We start from the raw sequence: 22,369 nt of genomic DNA, 5'->3' as shown, positions 1-22,369 counted from the left end.
AGGTGGTATGACTGCTCGCAGACTGCAGGCTGGGGGTAACAGTAGAGCTAGTCTGGGATTTCTTAACTAATATGTTTTCCATCAAAAAATGCAAGTTTGTCGGAACCAAAATGTCATGAAACAGGGCTGGTTTTTACAGATCCCCTGGCTCTCCCCAAAAAAACAAACAAACAAAAAAGTTGACAAAAGTTTTTAATTGTATAATTATTTCATTTTCTTATTTTGGAAACCAGAAAAGAATCCAGTTTTCTGGCTCAAAATGATTTTTCATTCAGAAATTTAAGTTAATTAGATTGAAAAATGTTAAAAGTAAAAAAGTCAAAATAAAAACGCAAACATTTTGATGGAACCGAAAAGAGGGGAGGCGGAGTTTGTTCGTTTCACTAACATTTTCTAGATTGTGACTTTTCATCTTGATTCAGGAAGGTAAACATTTTCAAATATTTACAAGCCAGGAAAACCATTTCCTGCCCAGCTCTAGGTACCAGCCATGGGTGCACTGCTGCAGAGCTAATTTCTCTGTCATCCATCACTCTCTCTCCCGTGCTTCACCCACACAAAGCCAGGAAATTTAGGCATTCTGTGAGTGAAGAAGATTCCACTCCGAATGAGTAAAACATTGCAAAATGTTTCTTTATTCTTTATCGTGTCTTGTGATTCATGCTGGATGAAGCTTGGCATTGATTTCAGTCGCTTACACCAATCTCAAGCTTTTGGAGTATCTTTGCAGAATAAATGAATGGAAATTCTGAATTATATGTAACATGTATGTTACAAAGTACATCTTTCCAAAGAATTTCTATGAAATCTGCTGTTTTTCTGAAATGTGCATTGTTCAAATGGCAAACGGACAAAATATATGTGGTTAATGGGGGGAGGGGAGCTCTTATATATATTTGAGTCTGGATGGAACTTACTCTACAATTTTTAGAAATGAAAATATCCATGTAGGGACCTAAAGGAATCCTGTGGGCTGATGGTGCAGTTTGCATTGAATGCCTGTATTCGTGTCTTTATGGCATTTGGAAGATATTTTACTGTGGTTTAAATGCTTATTACAGCTGCACTACTTTGATTACATCTGCAGTCCCCATTGTTTTTTGATGAATTACTAAGACTTTATATTTTGTGAATTGTCTCATTTCTTGATTATAGTATAAAATGTGGTTACTTCATTAATGGATCTAATCTCTCTTGCCTATTTTACATCACAATGGCTGCTATTTCTGATCTCTGTGAAATCATTTATTATATATAACTCGTAAGTCTTATTCCTAGACTGTTGGTGTATCAGCTGGTAGCTGAATCTCATGATTGTAGAAATGTTTGCTGTAGGGTAAACCAGCTAACGTTTTTGACACAAGTCTGTGCCCATATAGATAATTTGGACATAATTGAATGGATTGATCAAGACTGTGTGCTAAAAATAAAAAATTCTCTCATCCATGAAATGAAAGAAAATGGATGTTTTAAAGGCAGCCATCGTCAAATAGGGGCATAGGGAAGAGAACTATGTTATACAGGGACTTAAAGGTTTTGCGTTTCACCTCTGAATTCAGGAGTTCAGATTTGACTTGAGTTGCAAGTAAAACTAATTTGTGATCTTAGTCTAGTCTCTTATATATTTGTCCTTCAGAAATCTCCATGCCATTTGGAACAAAGTGGCAGTATTTGCTTGCAAGAACTAGAACAAGAATAGCTAAAGTGCTGCAACTTGGGAGGTGGCAAAGCAGTATGAGGAAGCTTGCAAAATACATGATCCTGAGAGGTGCTGAGCACCTGTAATTCCCAGTGACTTGACTTAGTGCTAGGTGCTCAAGCCCTTTTCCCACCAGACACATAATGTCTGCTTGTCTCTCATTTAGTTATTGTAAGAACAGAAACTTACTGAATTCAGGCCAAAACCTTAAAGAAAATACACAAAAATCTTTTTTAAAAAAGGCCTCACAGGCAAGTGATTGTACTGTTAGTCTTTAAAGTGGCATGGTTTGCCACAGACGAGGGGGGGGGGGAATGGAAAATAGAGGCAGAGCATGACTGAAGCTTTCATTTTAGTACTGTAACTTTTTTTTATAAACCTACCATAAATTCAATCCTGCATTAAAAAGCAATCAAAGTTGTTTCTCTACCTCACTCTGATTGTCTCTGTGTATGAGCTGAGAGATGCATTGTACCTTTCCAGCTTCTCAAACTGCCTGTGCCTATTTTTATTTGTCAAGCTGGGGCTAGGCTGGCCCCATTCCAGATGTGTCTCACAAGATTTGGTGCTGATGAGCTATTTATAGAACTGTGGTTCCATTGTCATGACAACCGTGCTAGAGGCCAAGGCGGCTGGGAGCTATTTCTGGACTTGTGCTGTAATGTAAAACTGATTGGGAAAGTTAGTGCATCCTCTAAGCCAGACTAACTTTAGACAGGCAGAGAGAAAAAAGACGTCCACAATTTCTTTAAATACACTTTCCTTTTCTCCTACTTTTTCCCAATTTGTTCTTTTCTTGGCAGTTTTTGAAAAGCCATGCATTTTCTACTTTGTATTGCCTGTAGTGAAACAAAATGCATTTTAGGTCCTGTGGCCTCTTGTGGGTTACGCTTTTAATTATGCAGTTTAGGAAGCAATACACGTAACCAAGCTGCATTTTTGTTTTTAGGGAAGGGTTTGTTGTTTTTTTGTGGCAACACAAAAGTAATGGTTTCATTTATGATAGTTGTAGTTTTGTAGTTCTTCATATCTAGTAGTTTTAATATTAAATTTTTCGTGTGTGCTTTGTGCTCTCCACACCATATAAGGAACTGTAACCTTGATTACCGCAAGATGATTCCAAATATATGGAGTCATACTTTTCAGCTTTCTCATTATTTGCTTCAAAATTAGACCAGTGGTGCCCCTCCGCCTCCAAGTGGCTGGAATGCTCCGAGGTTATTCTGAAATTAAAGCTGATTCTTCTCTCAGAACCACTTTTATGTAATACACACATACACACTCACTCACTCACTCACTCTAATATTCTATATAAATAAATTCTAAAGTTTGGATATTTAAAAGTGTTCTGACCTGTGCATGATTCCGTAAAATGTACATTTAAATGATGAACATCCTAATAAATAAATGACTCAGAACTGGAAATATAAAGAAATATATTTCTAGCTTAGTGGGGCTATTTTTACTGAATAGTTCTCTTTTGGTTTATTGCAACTTCATTATTTGCACTGTTGTAGGAAAGCTGCTTTCCATTATAAATCTCTGTTTTTAAGCATGCCCTAATGGGTCTGAGAACTTGGATGTAAAATCTCATCCCAGTAACACGTTTTTGTTTTGTTTTTTTAACTGCAATTCTCATCTCATGATTATACAAGTACAAGATTTGTTAGATGCTTTCTTGGGTGCCTCTGATTTGAAAGCAGTTCTGTTTGTGTTGTTAAATACAGTTTTACAAGTATTTTAATAGGCCCATAAAACTAAGATTTTGGTGGGATTCTTCACCCTTCATTCTAAGTTTTCTAAATATTACTGTGTGTACATGGAAGTTTTTTTTAAAGATCTGTAAGAATTTTAACATGTCTGCATGACCCATATTAATCTGAAAAATTCCATCTTAGTGAACATCTGAAAATTTCACTTTAAACAGCCTAGTGTTAGTATTTCCTCTTTGGATTTTTTACTAAATGTTGAGGAAATATCATGTATCATAACTGCATGACAGGTTTGTATTTATATACTATGCATGATTGCAGAGACACCATAAAGATTAGCAGATCTAACACTATGCCAGCAGCTTCGTTTTTGTTTGCCTCCATATACCACCAATCCTCTACTTGCCTGCCTTCTCTGTTTCTCTTAGTAGGTATGGTACTAGAAATATGCAGGAAACCTCTTCCACCAATTTCAAGAATATGGTTCTTGTATTTTTCAATATCCTGCTTGCTCCCAAGAGTAGAAAGGATAGGCAAAACGGAGGGACTGCCGACATGTGCATGCTTGCGGCTGCAAATAAACCTGGTGCCCTGGATTTGTTGTCAGCATATTGACCTGGGTGAGAAGCTGGGGTTTTAGCAGTGTTGCAGTCCTTGTTTTTCAGGGGTTGGGAAACTCCTCTGGATGTGTTTGGAGAATGGGAAGGGGAGTCTACTTTCAAGTTACAGGACATAAAATTTTGGACTTCTCAGCCTGAATGTCCCTTTAAGAAAAATATTATATAATTTTACAGTAACTTGGAACTCTGTAGCTGCAGAATAGACAAAGTCTTTGAGGAAAGAATTTCAATTCTCAGATATTTAGATCACCTTTGCTTTTTAAAAAGCTACACTTAAATAACAAAATTATGATAGAGAGACAAAAGGCAGAAAATTCAAAGTACTGTAAAAGGTGATGATCTGTTCTGGAGCAAGAAAGGCACATGTTACTTCCAAATAATATTAGTGTTGAACTTAATTTACAGTTTATTTTCTCTCTCTTAAATGACACTAGAACCTAATTTTGCTGTGCTTGATGAGGCAAAACTGTCACTGATTTTGATGGGAGTTTGCATAGGTAATATCTGCAGGATCAGGCCCTTCATTGGTAAAATCAGTAAACAACTAATGGTTTCATTTTCAGAAACAGAAACTGAACTGTGACCGCTCCCTCGGAGGTGCCTCTAACCACGACAAATAGGACTGTGATTAGTTCAGAATAATAATGGAGTAATAAAAGCACAAGGCTGAGAGGAGATCTGGAATCTGTTCTTGCTGGCTTGATATATGACCTTGGGCAGCTCTTTTACCCTTTCAGTATCTTGATTTCCTCGTCTTTAAAATAGGGTGACTAATATTTACCTTGGGGTGGGGAGGCAGGCGTTGTGAGCCTGATTTGGTATCTGTAAAGTTCTTTGAGAGTCTCAGATGGAAGGAGCTTTACAACTCCGAAGTGCTAATACTACTAAGAAACAGGTTTCAAATAAATGTTTTTGTTTAAAATTGAGACTGAAATATTTTGAAATACATCATGTGCAGTGGTAACTTGTGGGAGGTTAATGTGTCAGAAAAGGGGGTCTAGGAAGAAGTCAGTGTTGGTTTCATTTTGCTTGTAAACTCAGGTGATGGTTTTACAAAAAATAGTATCCGATAGGAATAAAACTTGCCTCTCTGAAAATAGATGTGTGATCTGTTGAAGGAGACCTTTGCTATATTCTCCTTGATTAGAACAAAAGCCTCTTTTAGACTGAGATTCAGAATTTTTGCTTGTCTGTCAACCACTTCATCAGATTGCAAAGACTAAAATTTCAAGTTACTGTTTACTGAAAAGGTTGGCAAATTTTTCTGTTTCTTCAGTAGGGGAAATCTTCAAGGAGACAGACGCACTTTGATTATTGTCCAGCTCTTCTAAAAAGCGTGGCATTAGGTGGTTGCGTGGGATGGGGTTTTTTACATCGATTTATAAATCTTTCTGAAGGGGAAAGTAAGGAGAACTTATGCTAATAGCTCTCCATCTTCATTTGCTAATCTAGACCCCCAAATGTGAACGCACAGTAGTAGCAGAAAAGATTTCTGAACAGATAATTCTTAAACTCCGGAACTGCTGAAGAGAGAATGGAAATAAGTAGGTCCTTTTATCTGGAATTCTTATCTTGCTTGGGGAATATCAGGTTTATTAAAATTTGGAACAGTCTTCGGAGTGAATGATTCAGTTCCTTACTGTGTCCCCCCACGCTATGGCAAGAAGGGCAGAAAAGGAACCTTTGTGCCAGCTTTCTGTCTGAGTTTTGTTTAATAAATACAGTGCCTAAAAAGTGGAAGGGAATATGATGGTTCACAGTGGCTTATATCTCCTACATTTTGTGTGTCCTTTCCCTTCCCTTAGGTCTGAGGAAAAATCCTGGTTTTGTTTCAGATCATCTTCGTTTACCTTTAAGTTTTAATACAACGAATTTTAATATCCAAGACAGAAGTCTGATTCTGTACTAAGGCCCTGCTCCTGCTTCTGTTGAAGTTGGTTGGTTTGTTTTGCTAGCTGCAAATTAACTTAAATTATTTAACACCTCCCACCCTGCTTCTTAGCACTTTTTTTAATAGTGTAGATAAAGGTCACCTGTGCCAAAGAGAGAATATTTTGCAGAGCAATGACCCAGTCCTGCAACTCGGTGCAAGGCAGGGTTGGGCCCCCAGTGAGAAGTGGAAATGACTGCTGACTGAATGGCAGAGTTGCTTTCTGGAAAATAACTTCCTCCTCTAGTCTCAACAAAGCAGCATGGAAAAAGGCAGTGTAGTTTTGAGGGTTGTTTTTTGTGTCAGTTTGTTTTTGTAGTTTGAAGCAGAAATTGTTATTGATACAAGATCTAGCTTGATCTTGGATTTTGGCTCCTTTGTTTCTGAAACACAGCAACGGTTCTGCTGTTTATTTCATCACAGCTACCTTTCTCTGTCCCTCTAAACATCCCAGAGCCCATTACAAATTTCTTCTCAACTTCTCTTCCACGGCAGATTGTGTTCTCCAGTAAATTGGAAGGCGTGTGTCATCCTTACATTTTCTGTCTCCAGCCTGAAGTCCCATAGATTAAATCTGTTTACATACATTTTCAGAGCTGACATAAATGGGCACGTCTCCTCTGGAGTCAGTGGAATTGTACCTGTCTACCCTAGTAGTGAATGTAGTGAATGCAGACTGGCACTGAAATGTCCTCACCCAAAACTTCACATTTTGGACAGATCATGAAAGGAACTTCAGAAAGAAAAATAGTCATTACGATAAATTTGTATGTATTTTTAATTACTCGTTAATTTCGCATGTTAAAATGAAACCAAGTTGGAAGTGTTTTACTCTCACTGAGTATAATCTCTTTTACTGGATAAATTGCATACTCAAAAAGAAATCAGTCTTGATTTGTAGTAACTCGGTATTCTCCGGGTCTTGTACTGTGAGCTTTTCTGAGCTCTCTTCACTCCCTCCTTCTCCCATTCCCCCCCCCCCCCCCCCAAGCACACACCCTCACTTTAGTTACAACAGGAGAGATGGTAGCTTTTCCACTGCCGTTTTGATCTTCTTTTTGTTTTTTTGCAAATATCACCTTAATTTTGCAGATAGCCTCAGTCTGTTCAAGAGGTGTCCCTACAAATATGCATCACACATCTATAAATCAGTATGATTTTCTTGTGTGTGTTTTGGGAATTAAGGTCTCTAAAACACTTTTCATGAAGTGGAATATGCATAGAAAGGAGAGCTCTGTATTTAACACTTACTTTGCTCTCTTCCTCCAAAAATGCTGCTGAAGGATGATTGTAGGTTTTTTGGTAACTGTCACACAATTACATGCTTTCCTCTAAAGTAGTATTGTTTTTAATATCAAACTTTATTGAATATTGGAACTTGTTTTGGGGAAAGAAGAAATGTTTATTACATTCAAACTTATTTTACCTGGCATGGATGCAGCCGTTGGAATTCATCTCCCGTACATTACTGCTTCTCCTATGTGGCTGGTGTTTTTCAAGGAAATCATAGGTCTAAAAATAGTCTGCATAAACAACAGTAAGAGGTTTGTACTTTCAGTTCCAGGTTTTAGAAATCTCTCGTTGTTTTCTAATTGTCAAGAGTTTCCAAAACCCATTGCGTTCTTATGAAAGTAAAAAAGAGTTTGTGGAAGCTTACTATAAAATGTTACTCTTAGGTGTATATTGTGTGGAAAGACTGGGATGTTTCAAAGTTGCATAGGTGATTAATATAACAGCTCAGCGTTCATAACATAGCAAGAATTCCTGCATCAGATATCCTCCTGCTTATGAAATATACATTGTCACCACATGTTCCTGAGACTGCAGTTTTAAAAGCAGAATGCCTTTATTACCTGTTGACCGTTTGTCTAGTCTGAATCCATAGACAGTCTTATCCTAAACACCCTGATTTTTCATTTTTTTGAAATGGTGTTTGTTTTTTACTTTAAACATCACATGTTATTTGATTAATAGCCCGGAAGATTTGAGAACAAATCCAGTATGAGCAGTGGCAATACAAGTTTCCCTCTACTGCTCTGTTTCCTTGCCTCTAGCTCTACCTCCGTCTTCAGCTGTATCGCTGCGAAAACATTGTCAATAGGAGCTGATTTTTAGGTGTATATTGTTTTTAATAATGCTACTGCTGCTTCTTAGGATATAGCCCAGTGTTTTTAAACTTGCAAATCTGGAAATATGTAAAAGTCTGATATGGGTAAGTAGTGACCTAAATTCATTGCTGGTGGTTCTTCACTGGCCTGTGGAAACAATTGATCATTTTAGTCCATTTCCTAGTGCACAATGTCTACTTCACAAAGCCCGTGTTAGAGTTGGTGCTAATTGGCCCTATTTGTAATCTTAGCAGAGTGACCAGTGATAAAATATGCATGGAGACTGAGATGCTTTCTTGACCCTAGAGAAGGTCAACCAGGTGAGGGTTGAAATGCATTGTTCAAAGAGTGTGTAGGAACGGGAGGGAAAACTTGTATTTCGACTGCTTGTGCTATTCCTGTTCTATGGACAGAGGAATTCGGTCAGAAGGAATTTCAGTGTGGCATCTTTCAAAAACACAGTGCTTCTAGATTGTAGTAAATTACCAAAAAAGCTAACTGCAGAGGTATTTTCAGGCCTCTTGGTAATATTAATATGGAGGCTGTATAAATGCTGTGTAGCTTGGATACCCACGTGGTATGACAGGTGTGATATGGAGAAGTTTGTAGCATAAAATCTGGATGCTGCTGTAGGCACAAATATTGAGTATCTATGAAAGGTGAGCTGAGAGGGAAGAATTTTCATATAGTTGAGCTGCATTGGTGTCAATATACACTAGAGCCTATTCTCTGCATCCGTTGTTTATCTCTGTGCTCGTGGGGCTATAAAGCATATATATTAAGGCATTTTCTTGATAAATGTGTGAGCATTTTGCAACGGTTGTGAAACAAGTAATTAATAAAGCAGCATCTTGGGATTTTTGCTTCCAGTTAAAACGAAAGGAAATCAGGAGGGAATGATTACTGCTAAAGGCATTTTAAAGACCACGTTAGCATTGCTATCTTCTTTAGTTGTATTAATCAATTTGAGTAATACAAATCTCGTTATGGCTAATTAATCTGCTGTTACCTACTCTGGTAAGTAAACTAAAAGAACTTCTGCAAACAATCAAAGGACAGATCAATCCTACTTTACTCTTAACTTAATTAGCAACATAATTGGTGCAGGGATTTCACCCATTCTTTTGAAATAAAGTAGTAAAGTTTGATTTAAAAATAATGTTCGTGTCTTGCTTTTGTAATAACTAAATGCAATGAAAGAAATACTTTGCCTAATGTTCTAATGTTAGGGGTAGCCGAGAATGATGGCACAAGTTATACTAGTGTTTAGATATAGATATTTGTCCACACGGTTTGAAAAAAATAAAACCACATGTGTATTTCTTAACAATGAAACTGTTTTAGTGAAAATTGTAATGAGATTATCAGAACAGTTGATTAAATTTGTGTTCCTGGCCCTCTGCTGGACAGTGGTAGCCAATGCAATTCTTTTTGTATTGCTGTTGCAGACGTAGTGCCATTCATATGTTAAATAATTTACATCACTTCAGCATTTTGTAAATATGAAATGTAAGACACCGGGGTGGAAAAAACCCAAACACCTGATAGCCTATCTTTTAGGTGAAGCCTACTCAAAAGTTGTAATTAAACTTTAGATACAGATCACGAATGTATTTGACGATGAAAAATGACATTTTAATTTTTTCCCCAGTTTTCTAGACAAGATTGACATAGTCAAACAAAATGAATATACACCATCTGACCAGGTGAGTAAAATTGTATTAAGAACTTCTATAACCCAACCACTATCTATTTCCCATTGCCAAGAATAACTAAGCTTTGAATTTCACAACATATATTTTAGCTTCCTTTTGTCGAATTGGCAGCTGCAGTCTCCATTGTAGATGCCAACCTCTGTTGTATGATGTTTAACATTGCAATGAAAATAAAGTTTACATGCATATGCTTTGATCTCAGCTCAAGTGTATCAGGAGCAAGGAACTATGACGAGAAAAACTGGCCAGGTTAAAGTAAAGGTCAAACTTCTCTAGTAGTAAAAGCCATCCCTTGTAACCATTGGAATTAGAGCTTCATAAAGTCAGCCCTCCCCCCCTGCGCCCCCAGCTGAATAACTGCCATAGATATTCCTTCTTAACTTAAATTTGGTTTACGCTTTCTCAGTCCTCCTGTCTACCACTGCAAATTAGCTCTCTACTTAATGCAGTGGGCCACATTGTTGACAGTTAAAGATAGCTTTCCAGCCTTTTTCATACATGTTACCTATAAAATCAGAGGACTGCCTTTTGTTAAACCAAATGGCAGAATAGCCTACCAGTCAATAGTCTGTCATTTTAAAACAGCATTCTCAGCAGGATGGTATTGTTGTAGTGAAAATGTAGTTTGACCCAGTGTTTTGTAATTAAAGGCAAGTGTCAGTTGCACTGGAAAAACTTCCTTTGCAAATGACACCCATTTTCTGGCTTGGATCAGTGCATGCAGAGCTAGCAGAAGCTAAACTCCAGACATGTTCTGCCCAATGAAAGTGAAGTTATCCTGTTTTTATAATATGCCCACTTGCATGCAGAATCACTTCATTATTTACCCCCCCCGCCCCCCCAAAAAAGTGTGCTTAAAGTACAACTAGCACTTCAGTTTCTAAGATTTAAATTAACATTATGGTAGAGTATGCAAATGTAAAACTAATTGGGCTAGGGAACCTAATTATAATAAACTATGGACCAGTTACTACTCCATAATGCATAGGAGCCTGGATGAAGCCAAGTAGTCATCAGTTGTCAGTTTTTCGGTACATAGCTGAACTGTTCTTTAACTATATAAGCAAAATATGTGGCAGTCCTTGATTTTATTTATTAACATGCTGTTCAACAACAACATCCATTTTAAAACACTCAAGTCCATAAGCAAGCCTTGATCCTGCAATTGGATCCACACAAGTGAGCTCCTGTGCCCCTGGTCCACAGGTCCAGTGCTTTGCATGCGCTCAGGGATCTACCCTCATGGATCCGACAGCAGCATCAGGGCCAAAAATTGCTCACAAGACTTATCACGTGTGTCCCAGTGAATAGATATCTAGACAGCAGAACAACAAAGCTTTCACATTCTACTAAAACAGTCAAACAACTTAATGAATTTTAAAGGTCCGGCTGCTATGGATAGACTAGAATCAACACTCTCCCCTTCAAAAAGAATCCCATTCCAGTGGACCTGAGGTCTGTAGTAGGACATGTTTTGTTAGGGTTTGGTAGAGCTTTCTATTACTGTGGCTTCCCTAACAGTACTTGATGCTTCTAAACATTTCCCTATGTCAAAATAGCTTTGATTATTTCTTTAGAATCTGTTGCAATCCCTTTAACTCATATTGAACACAATAATGTTCTTTATGTGAACTGGCCAGTTCATCATAAATTAAGGACACGATCCTGTGACTGGATCCATGGAGGCAGACTTCTGTACCTGTGTAGCGTTCCAGTGGACTCCACATGGGCCATAGGGGTCTGTCATTGTAGATCTTAAGGCAGTATCAGGGTTCAAGGAGTAAAAAACTCAGTCTTTAATTACCACAAAAAGAAAAAAGAGCATTCTGACAGATTGCTTCCTCTTCAGGAGCAGACCCTTCTCTTTAGGAGAGAACTGCTTCTCAAGTTACCAGATTGAATGGTCATAAAATAAGTGTAGTCATGTCTGATTTGTAAGTTTTCCAATAGTTGATGATGATCTGAAATTTAATGAATGCTCAGTTTATCTAACCCCTGTTTTCAGGAAGGATTAGAATTGCAGACTGACTTTTACCCACTTACAACTCTGATTTTCTTTGTCCCTTCTAAAATCACTCTCTCATCTAATTTCCTCTAGTAGTCTACAGTCCCTTCAGAGTTCTTCTAATAGTCTCTCTAGAGTTACTGGAAAAGAGCATTGTATATAGGCAGCTTTGTCAGTGTGCTTTATTTTTAAGACAAAGTGGGGATAATATCTTTTATCAGACCAGTTGTGTTTATGAAAAAGACAAGATCTGAAGAGCTCTGTGAGGCTCAAAAACTTGTCTCTTTTGCCAACAGAAGTTGGTCCAGTAAAATATATTACCTCACCCACCTTGTCTCTTTAATATCCTGGGATCAACACAGCTACAACAACAACATTTTATTTTTGTCAGTGTAGGGATTGTAACTTTTGTTTAGTTTGCAAATAATTTGAGCTTTCGTTTGAGGACCAAATGACCAATCCCAAGACACAATGCACATGCACTTGACTTTGTGCACAAGTAGTCCCATAAAGCGTGCACGTGAGTTTCTACAGAAAAGTAGCCAAAAATGTTAGGCCATGTCTGCACTGCGCTTTTGTTGTTAAAACTTTTGTCGCTCAGGAGTGTGAAAAAAACACTAGGGTGACCAGACATCCCGATATTTACTTGTTTGTCCCGCATCCTGATCGATGTTCGGTCGGGACGCAAATTGTCCCGATATTTTGCCCTCCAGTGCACAGGTGGAGGGGGCTCAAACCCTCTGGCCCCACCCCAACTCTGTCCCCTCCCTCCCCCGTTGGATCCCTCCCCAAATTCCCGCCCTTGCTCCACCTCCAGCCCTGCCCCCTCACTGCCCCATTGGATCCCTCCCCAAATCCCTGCCCTGGCCCCGCCTCTTCCCCAAGCATGCCACATTCTCCTCCTCACCCCTCCCTCCCAGACTTGTGCTAATCAGCTGTATGGTTTCAATTTTATATTGGAGGCCGATGATGGCAGGAGCTTTGTGTGTAATTATTAATTATGTCAGGGGTCGGCAGCCTTTCAGAAGTGCTGTGCCGAGTCTTCATTTATTCACTCTAATTTAAGGTTTTGCGTGCCAGTAATACATTTTAACGTTTTTAGAAGGTCTCTTTCTATAAGTCTATAATATATAACTAAACTATTGTTGTATGTAAAGTAAATAAGGTTTTTAAAATATTTAAGAAGCTTCATTTAAAATTAAATTAAAATGCAGAGCCCCCCGGACCGGTGGCTGGGACCCAGGCAGTGAGAGTGCCATTGAAAATCAGCTTGTGTGCCGCCATTGGCACACGTGCCATAGGTTGCCTACCCCTGAATTATGTGCTTGTTTAGGACCATTGACTTTGGTGGAGCTTCATACATGTGCAGGATTAGTGGAGTAGTGCTTGTCTTCAGACATTTTGAAGATGGCCACTTGTGTTTTTAAACTTGCACTGATTCTAGAGCCTGACAGCTTCTAGTTTTTTTCATATTTAACGTTTTAATTATCAGAGAATTTTATTTAAAAATTATCATTCCTAACAAATGGATCTAGTTAGAATATATGCATGTTGAACTATTCTAACATAAGTGTTCAAGAAAACTAGCAAGTTTGCAACAATTTGCTGTTAAAGAAGGGTTTGTAAAATGCAGCCATTTTGTTTAACAATTTAACAGTATTGTCTAACCTTTGGATTTCGTCTAGCAGTGTGACTCTTTAAGTTTAAACACTGACTAACTTATGATTGTTTTAACATAATATCAGGGAGCAATAAGGGAGTGGCTTTTAATGCACTCATCAGTTTTTTAATATTCTACGCCATTCTTGTGGTCTTATCTGTATGGTCCAAATGTAAGATCCATTTGTAACAGTGCCCAGTACAGTCCCAGTAATACCAAGATTAGTAACCATGGTAATTTAAGTCCTGGATTTCAAAAATCTTCAGTCAGATTCAAAATTATGTCTCCTGATAGAACATGAACTTTCAAGATTTAATTTATTTGAAGCCTCTCTATATTTATTTGCTTCTATGTTAATTACCCTTTAGGCCAGTCGTCCTCAAACTTTTTTTTTTTTTTTGCAGACCACTTGAAAATTGCTCAGGGTCTTGGCGGACCACTTAATGATCTTTCCAAATGTTGTTTGTACCGCTAGCTAACTATTGTAAAGCGCTTTGGATAAAAATGCTATATAAAAAACCCTAAATAATAATTAACATGTTTTTGTTCTACAAATAAAAGCACGCAACTCATATTTTAATATCAGTAGTCTCTCCCCTGCTGTGGAAGCCCATGTGCACACCTTAGAAGGAACTATCCGCAGACCACCTGAATGGAGTGGTCTGCAGACCACAGTTTGCGAACCTCTTCTTTAGGCTTTCTACATGCTTGCCAGTCCATACAAAACACCTCTGGTGGCTTTTGCTTATTATGTAGGCCAGTATCACGACTTTCCTATTTTATGGCTATCTCACTTGTTGGCAGCTCTGGGGATCTGATTGTTTTGTGTGTCTACAGGAAAACCCTAATATGATCACAGTTTCAAAAATCTATTTCACATAGCATTCCATCATTTGGGTTCCTAGTTCTTACCAATAATAACGTGAGCCCCATGCCTTTCCCCAGTAGCCAGGTATTGGGAAGAAGGGGAGAAATCTTCCATAAAGTGCCACTTCATTAAGGTTATTGCAGCCCAGTGTCCGGAAGAGCCTCCTAACCCTCCTCTTGCAAGACGTAGCAACACTGGGATTGGGAGAGAATCCAGGCTGCAGTCTGTTTAAGGCTTGGGAATAGGCCTGGAAGTGTGGGCAAGTTCAGGACCCCCAACCCCTCTGCCAAAAGCATTTCTAGGAAGTGTAGTGCCAGAGGGTGCTGGGGCGTCTAGGCCTCCCTAGCACGACACACTGGGAAGGGAAGCAGAAAATAAGCACGTTTTTCTCTGATAACAGGAGACAGCGGATGGAGGCAGGAGCTGGAAGTGTCTCCCAGTGATTGGGAGAGCTCACCTGCTTACGTCTCCTTTAACCCTCAAGTTTCTGGGGAGAATTGGGAACCTCAGGAGGAAGAAGCCTTTTGTGTTTGCTTTGAGCTTCAATACCAGACTTGACAGTTTGGTTTTAATCAGTGCTCCCCTGGGGCAAGTCTGGGTTCTCTGGAGAAAGAAACCCTATGGGAAGAGCCATGTTTGATTTAAAAGGAACTCCAGTGGGAGACAGAGGGTAGCCTTTGGGGAATGTCAGCCCAATACACCTCTACCCAGATATAATGCGACCCGATATAACGCAGTAAAGCAGTGCTCCGGAGGGGCGGGGCTGCGCACTCCGACGGATCAAAGCAAGTTCAATATAACACGGTTTCACCTATAACACGGTAAGATTTTTTGCCTCCCGAGGACAGCGTTATATCGGGGTAGAGGTGTACATTCCTGAATGTCTAAAGCCATAATAATTTTGGTTATTTGGTAGATTGTTGCTCCTTTTTTAACACAAATGTGATATTTGGGATGACAATTGTTGTGTGGCATCTGTTGTCCCTAACTATGCTTCACCAAGCTACAGGATAAGCAAATAGTTGTGTGCGCTCAGTTATCTGTTTTGGAAAGTTTAACATTTTATTACCCCCTATATCAGCATGTTAAGCATCTACTTTTCTCAAAGTGAGCCTGTTCCATGTAGCCTCTCAGTCTTAATCCCTTACTATAGGGCATGTTGCTCTGTCGTGTGGGGAAACAGAAATGTAGGTTATTTTGCACTGCTGTGTGACGAAGCCATCCACTATTCACCTGACAATTTTGTTGTCTTATACTCAGAAGTTTATAGTCTGATTTTTAAAGGTGGTGCTGAGCACTCACTGCCCCTCTGTAAATCAGTGGAAGTTGAGGCTCATCACCTGAACGTCCGACCTTCAGTGGACTCTTATAAGATCTAGTAGATCTGAAGGCCACATCCTCAGAGGTGCTCAGCACCTGCATTTGCCATTTTGCAAAGGTTCATTGGTTCTCAGGATTTGGCACTCGGATCCTGATTGTGCAAATGCTTGTTAAGCATGTGTACAAATTTTTAGGTTGGGGGCCTTCCCCCAACTTCACATACATTTTCCTTTCTCTACAGCACTGAGTACAAGAGCAGCACTCAGCAAATTATTATATTTTCTTTTCAAATCTGGAGGTTTGAAGAATAATCAAATCACTGCTTTGAATAAAATGACTTTCTCTCTTGTACTCTAGGACCTGCTGAGATGCAGAGTTTTGACATCAGGAATTTTTGAAACCAAGTTTCAGGTGGACAAAGTAAACTTTCAGTAAGTATCCTCCTTCATTATTGCTGAATTTAACACTTAACGGAAAACAAGTATTTTTTCAGATACTTCTGTCTAGGAGCTTTACATTTTAAGGTTTAAAAACACCATCGAAATTGGCTGACATTTTTATGCTTTTGATTTAATGCCAAAGAACTGGTGGTTTTTTCCCACACGTTTTGATAACGCTTTTTGATAACTTGATTCTCCTTTACTCTATCTTTCTATAAGCCTGAAAATAACTTTCCTCCTGATTCTGCTTTTTTCTAAATGGCAAACATCTTTTCTTCTGTTTTAATGCAGCTGATATTAAAATGGATACTGTTTTGTTTACAACAAATGTGTATATAGCACTTTAGCTTTCCAAAATACCTGTCTTGTGCATTTGTATCATCTTCTCTGATTATGCAAAGCCAAGAGAGGAAGCAGAAAATGCACTTTTGTGGATAATATTAAAATAATGGGGCCATGTCTGGGTTTTTTTTGTTGTTTTTTTTAATTGCTCAGCAGTAGAGTTAAGAGAAGATATGTGTACACACAATGTTTAAAAGAAGGTGTATACAAAAACCACTTTATTGGATAAATTCTGCCCTCTCGTAAGGATCTGCAGCTCTCATTGTTCTCAGTGGAAACTGCGTACAATTTGCCCCACAGAGCACAGTTTTTGAAAGTAGTCACTTAGGCCCCAATCTGTACAGGCCACTGCATCTGAGTGGAGCCCTCCTGACTTCAGTGGCACTTGGTGTAGGCTATGGGGCCTGCCTGTACATATCTCACTTTTAAGATTGGGACCTAAAATTGTACTCTGGGATCTTGTATTTGCTTCAGTACTAAGAGTATGTCTACACTGCAATAAAACGCCTGTGGCTGGCCTGTATCAGTTGACTGGGGCTCAGGTTGCGGGGCCGTAAAATTGCACTGTAGATGTTTAGGCTTAAAATGGAGCCTGGGCTCTGGGACCCTGACCCTCACCGGGTTTCAGAGCCTGAGCTCCAGCCCAAGCCCAAATATCTACACCGCTGTTCTTAGCGACACAGCTCTAGCCATCGCAAGCCCAAGTCAGCTGACCCAGGCTCTGAGACTCACTGCCACAGGTCTTTTTGTGCTGTGTAGACATACCCACAGATAACACTATCTGAGCTGTTACCTAGATTCTTTTTCCCGAATCTCTTCATGTTATGAGCTAATCTCTCATTTGAACTCTGCAGTTGGTCTGTGCTCTGCTTGCCTTTTTAATTCTGTTTTGGTTTCCTATAGTTTTCTTTTCCTCTCCTTTCTGTTGCCTTTCATATTGTCTCCTGGAGAGTGTCTGTCAACCAGTTTTATCTAACTATAAAAGAACAGAGAGAAACTTTTCTTTGAACTGCTTCTGTGCCTCCTTTTTGTTCCAGCTCTGCCATGTTCCATATTTAATAAAAGTTTAAAATCAGTGTGTACTGACCAAGCTGTCCAAAATCTCTGTGTGTATCAGAGTAACAGAAGATGCACACTTTCCTCCCTTTTCCAGTTTCTAAGGAGCTGGTGCTTAACGGTTGTTTGATGGCCCTGACCCAAAAATGCTGACTCTTAAATATCAATCTGATATTGGTGAACCTAGATCTACAGTATCTCTGTGAGGAAACCTCTCATTGTAGTAGTTTTATTAAATGTCTCTTTGATCAGTGAAGACAAATAAGAACCCTGTGATATGCTTCAGCTGTTCTAGCTTTTCTTGTCTTTTTAGTGCAAATGAGGGAATTGGCTTGTCTACATGAAATCTTGGTGGGCGGCAAGCCAGGGTATGAATGTGTAGCACACTAAGTCACTGGGCGATCCTGCTACCACGTATTAAAAGTTGAATAGCGTGCTGTGACATCCTGCTATTCCAAACAGAACTGTAAAACTTCTAGTGCGCAGTAGCAGGGTCCATCCACACGGAGAGTTAATGTGCAGTTGTCTTGTGTGCCGTAGATTTACACGGTACCCCAGCTTGCTGCACACTAACTTTTCATGTAGACAAGCCCTAAAAGTACTACATTACCTTTTGGGGTGAAAGCCACTTTGCACTGGCGAATTCTGGCAGATTCTGGCAGTCCTTTGTCTCATTAGGTTCTGAAAAATGGGAGGCCTGGGGTTGTTTACATGCTCTGTTCACATACAGCGTTTACCCTTACTTTAAATACTGTATGTCAGAGTCAGGAGAGCAGCGGTGTTTTTGTACAGTAAGTGACTAAGGGTTTTTCCTCCTTAGCATGTTTGATGTTGGAGGGCAGCGAGATGAACGCCGAAAATGGATCCAATGTTTCAATGGTAAGATTTGGAATTGATTTTTTTTTATAAATTTAAAAAAATAAAAGTTCATTGCAATATTTTAATGTAAATAACAACACGTGAGATTTAACTCCTGTCCTCTTTAGTTGTCTGGAATCATACGGTGTCTCTTTGAACAGGCAGATTGGCTGGAATTTGTATCATCGTGTAATCTATTGTAACTGTTTTGAATGTCTTGAGTGAAAATTTGGGTGGGAAGGGAAAGCAAGCTGGGTAACTTAAAATAGTTTGTCCAAACTTCCTGCTGCCCCAAACTTCCGGCTATCATTTAATAAGTTCTCCTTTTTGTGATTTGCCCACGACATGACAGTTCATTTCCAAACTCTGTCTGTTCTGTCTTAACAAGTGAAGGGCTATATGTAGCATAAAAACGGGTGATCAAATTAGAATGCCACATTATTGTGTGTAAGAGAAGCTATGTTGCTGACCGAGTAGGTGCCACTCTTCCAAGTTAACAGTGAACCATTGCCGCAGTCAGGTGCTAGGGAGCCCTTTGGAGGTTCTGGCTTTTGGATAAGTTGTAAAATTGTGGTCCAGAGTGGCACTGCTCATAGTTTTCCACTGAGTTTTGAAATTGTTGCACTTTAGGCATTTAGGTATTTCTGTAGGACAGCTTTTAAAATAATCCTATAGAATGTGTTAGGCCCTGTCTACATTGACCAGGAAAACTCTAACCACCTTGCTGGGAAAAACTGTTGGTAAGCTCCTTCCTCTAGAATGCTAATATAGCAAAATGGCACTTAAAAGTCCTATGCACTTTTCACAAGAGCTGGACTGTTAACACTTTTTTTGTGTCCTGGCCAAAATTCATTTTGAGTAATCTAGTCTTTCGTAAACTCCCCCGGTAGTTTAAATGGTCCATAGTCCTTTTTGTGTCCTGAACCTAATGTGTGTGAGTTTTGTACAGCTGCTGCATTCCACCCCAGAGGTGTCTGCATATCAGTTGTGTGTGAAGCATTTCTTTTGTGCACATAATTTTGTAAAGCTAGATCTAGTCAAAAATTTTCAGACTTACATTTTTCCCATTAAAAAAATTAATTTCACAAAATCCTCTCCCCCTTTTTTAGACCAGTTCTAACGAGCTCATAGAAGAGGGAAGATGCTAAATAGAGAGAACATAGTTTACTTGCTTTTTATTCAGCTACAGTTGCCTTCATAATATCATCTGAGCAATGGGATATGCATGGGACTGCTATGCAATGTTTCCTTTTGCCCTACTAATAAAAGATCCGTTCAGTTTTCACCTCTGCTCCTTCCTCTTCCTGTTGCCTTACGATCTGCTTCATCTCTCCTGCTGTTGATGTCTGAGGCAGATGAGCTTGGAAGTCAGTATGAGGGGTCTGGAGCAGCACAGCCACATAGAATCATAGAATCTCAGATTCTATAATTCTATGAATGTCTCCCTGGAAAGAGGCAGTGTCCCTCTGAGAGGTATAGTATGCAGTGGGAGGAATTAAGAGAGCAACCATGAATTCACAGTGACTCTTTTGTTTCATCCTTCTTCTCTTTTCTTTCCTTACCTTTTCTCCAGTCATCTTTCCTCTCCTCTCTCCAAGGAATATCATTTTAGAAAAAGGTTTTGGGAAGGGGCCATACTAATGTGATTTCAGTGATTGTGCCTTTTATTGCCATGGAAGCAATTGCCAAAGGCATCTTTGCTTTCTCTTCTCCCTGTGGCTCCCTAGAGTTGATTTTTAGCTTTTTAATTCCCTCTTTTCTTTTCATTCTTCTTTTCCTTTTAAAACTCACTCCCTTTTTCTCTGTACCTCACTTCATCTTTCTCAGTCTTTTCTCCAGTCTCTGATCCTTCTTTCTTCTCTTTCTATAGTTTCTTTCTATTCTTTTCACTCCCCTTCACTATCCTGAATCCCTTTCAGTCCTCTGACTTCCCACTTGCCTCTGTTATGCTTTCTCCACTTTCTTATTTCTTACACCTAGAAAGCAGGAGGCAATCGTTTTAGGCCAGCCCCTCCCCACCTTAGTGAAGCTGGAAGCTTTACAGTTTCATAGAACTCTGGGGTTCTTGAAGATTTTTATCGGGATCTTGATGTTAACTACTGGGTGTTTCTTGATTTAGATGTGACTGCTATCATATTTGTGGTGGCCAGCAGTAGCTACAACATGGTTATACGAGAGGACAATCAGACCAATCGGCTTCAAGAAGCGCTAAACCTCTTCAAGAGTATCTGGAACAACAGGTCCATGAATTGAAGTTTCATCATTAATTTCACATGCATTAGTAACACTGTGTTATATTGATAAAGTTAATCTTTGGTATAAAGTGCACCATTTCTATTTCTGACATGGCCCAGTCAATCATTATCTTTGATCGCCACTGTAAACCTGATATATGGAATACTAACACACAGTATTAAAATCTAATGGAAAAAAACTACACAATATTGGGAAAATGGTAGTCATAATAGTGGGGAAAAAATAAAATAAGCTTAAGAGAAACCGTGATAGTACAGAATATGAATATATTCTCTAAAGCAGTGGTTTTCAACCTTTTTTCATTTGCAAATCCCTAAAATATTTCAAATTGAGGTGCGGATCCCTTTGGAAATCTTAGACATAGTCTGTGGACCCGCAGAGGTCTGCGGACCACAGGTTGAAAACCACTTCTCTAAAGTGTAGTGTGTTATGTTTTTTGTTATTGATGTTTAACAATATTTAGCCATATGTTCTAACAATATTTGGCTTAAATTTTCTTTAGGTGGCTACGGACCATTTCAGTAATTCTTTTCCTGAATAAACAGGATTTGCTAGCAGAGAAAGTTTTGGCAGGGAAATCTAAAATTGAAGACTACTTTCCAGAATTTGCTCGCTACACTACACCAGAGGATGGTAAGAGCATTGTTCTCATCTTTTTAATAAACCTGTATCATCAAAGTACCACTTCTTTGGGCTATAGTATATGTTAATTGTGTATGTAACATTTATTGGAAGTTTCAGATAAACTTTCAAACAAGCAAATTTCCAAAGTTGAAAGAATGTTAAGTATCTTTCAGACAAATTGTAATTTAAATATTTCTGCAGTCCCGTTAGAGGACATTATCAGTTGGACATACACATAGGCATCTCAACAGGCTTATCATTTTATTACGCACTTTGTTGCTAGACTCCTCAGTGCAGTGGTGGGGTGCAGCAGTGTCCTTTGAGGTTCAAGATTCTATGGGAACACCCTTTCTGTGTGTGACAGCACTTTTTAATGATCCCTTTTTTTTTTTTTTTTTTGCTTTTTAAAGAGATTCTCTAAGGAAGTTTCCATCTCATATTATGCGGTTACTTATAAAATAAATGTACCTGTTACAGATTCATTCATTTTAATGACCATCAGCCTTCCTTTATCTGCAGCCAGAGTAGTACAACTCAACCCAGACAATGGCATTAGGGGTGATATAGTGTTGCAGGTTACCTGTAAGTTCCTTACAAAAGCTTGTATTTGCACTATGATGTCCTTACATTCTGACCCATTCCTGACATTATGGATACCATCATGTTTTGTTGCTTTCCTGGAGTCTTACTCTTTTAGATACCATATTAGAGACTAGAACTATAATATTTTATGTTAAGAAAATTGTTTCAATTGCAATTGCACAGAAAACAAAGACTAGTTCATAAAGTTGATGGCCAGTGGGTAAGTTACGATTTTCAGAATCATTACTATGAAACTCCTACTTTAACAAATGCTTATTGTATTATTATTATTATTAACCAGCAACACCAGAGCCTGGTGAGGATCCCAGAGTTACAAGGGCCAAGTATTTTATTAGAGATGAATTTCTTGTAAGTATTTTCTTTTTTCTGTGTATGTTTTTCCATCATAAGCTAAACTGTGTTTTAATATTGCAGAACTGTTTGCCCATTCTTACAGTGGCTTATATTTAACCTGTGTGCTATGTAATACATCCAACTAGAGGTTTAAAAGGTGTTGGATTTTTTAGCTACTTTTCATTTGTTCACAAGATACACAGTTAAATGATTAGAATAA

At 38.8% G+C, this 22,369-nt stretch overlaps 1 protein-coding gene across 3 annotated transcripts in view; it reads left to right on the top strand.

Annotated features, from left to right (window-relative positions):
* GNAS (GNAS complex locus) overlaps positions 1-22,369 on the top strand; it is a 242,887-nt gene that overhangs the window by 215,643 nt on the left and 4,875 nt on the right. For all 3 annotated transcript variants that reach the window (XM_044986009.1, XM_044986010.1, XM_044986011.1), the window contains exons 6-11: positions 9,721-9,775; positions 15,995-16,068; positions 18,296-18,354; positions 20,453-20,573; positions 21,092-21,222; positions 22,097-22,164. In XM_044986009.1, the coding sequence (XP_044841944.1) occupies positions 9,721-9,775; positions 15,995-16,068; positions 18,296-18,354; positions 20,453-20,573; positions 21,092-21,222; positions 22,097-22,164 (508 nt within the window). The remainder of the gene's footprint in view (positions 1-9,720; positions 9,776-15,994; positions 16,069-18,295; positions 18,355-20,452; positions 20,574-21,091; positions 21,223-22,096; positions 22,165-22,369) is intronic.

The sequence above is a fragment of the Mauremys mutica genome, chromosome 13 (genome assembly GCF_020497125.1).
Source record: "Mauremys mutica isolate MM-2020 ecotype Southern chromosome 13, ASM2049712v1, whole genome shotgun sequence".
In the NCBI taxonomy this organism is placed as follows: Eukaryota; Metazoa; Chordata; order Testudines; family Geoemydidae; genus Mauremys; species Mauremys mutica.
The sequence above is the reverse complement of the archived record's forward strand: the minus strand, read 5'-3'. Positions and strand labels throughout refer to the sequence as shown.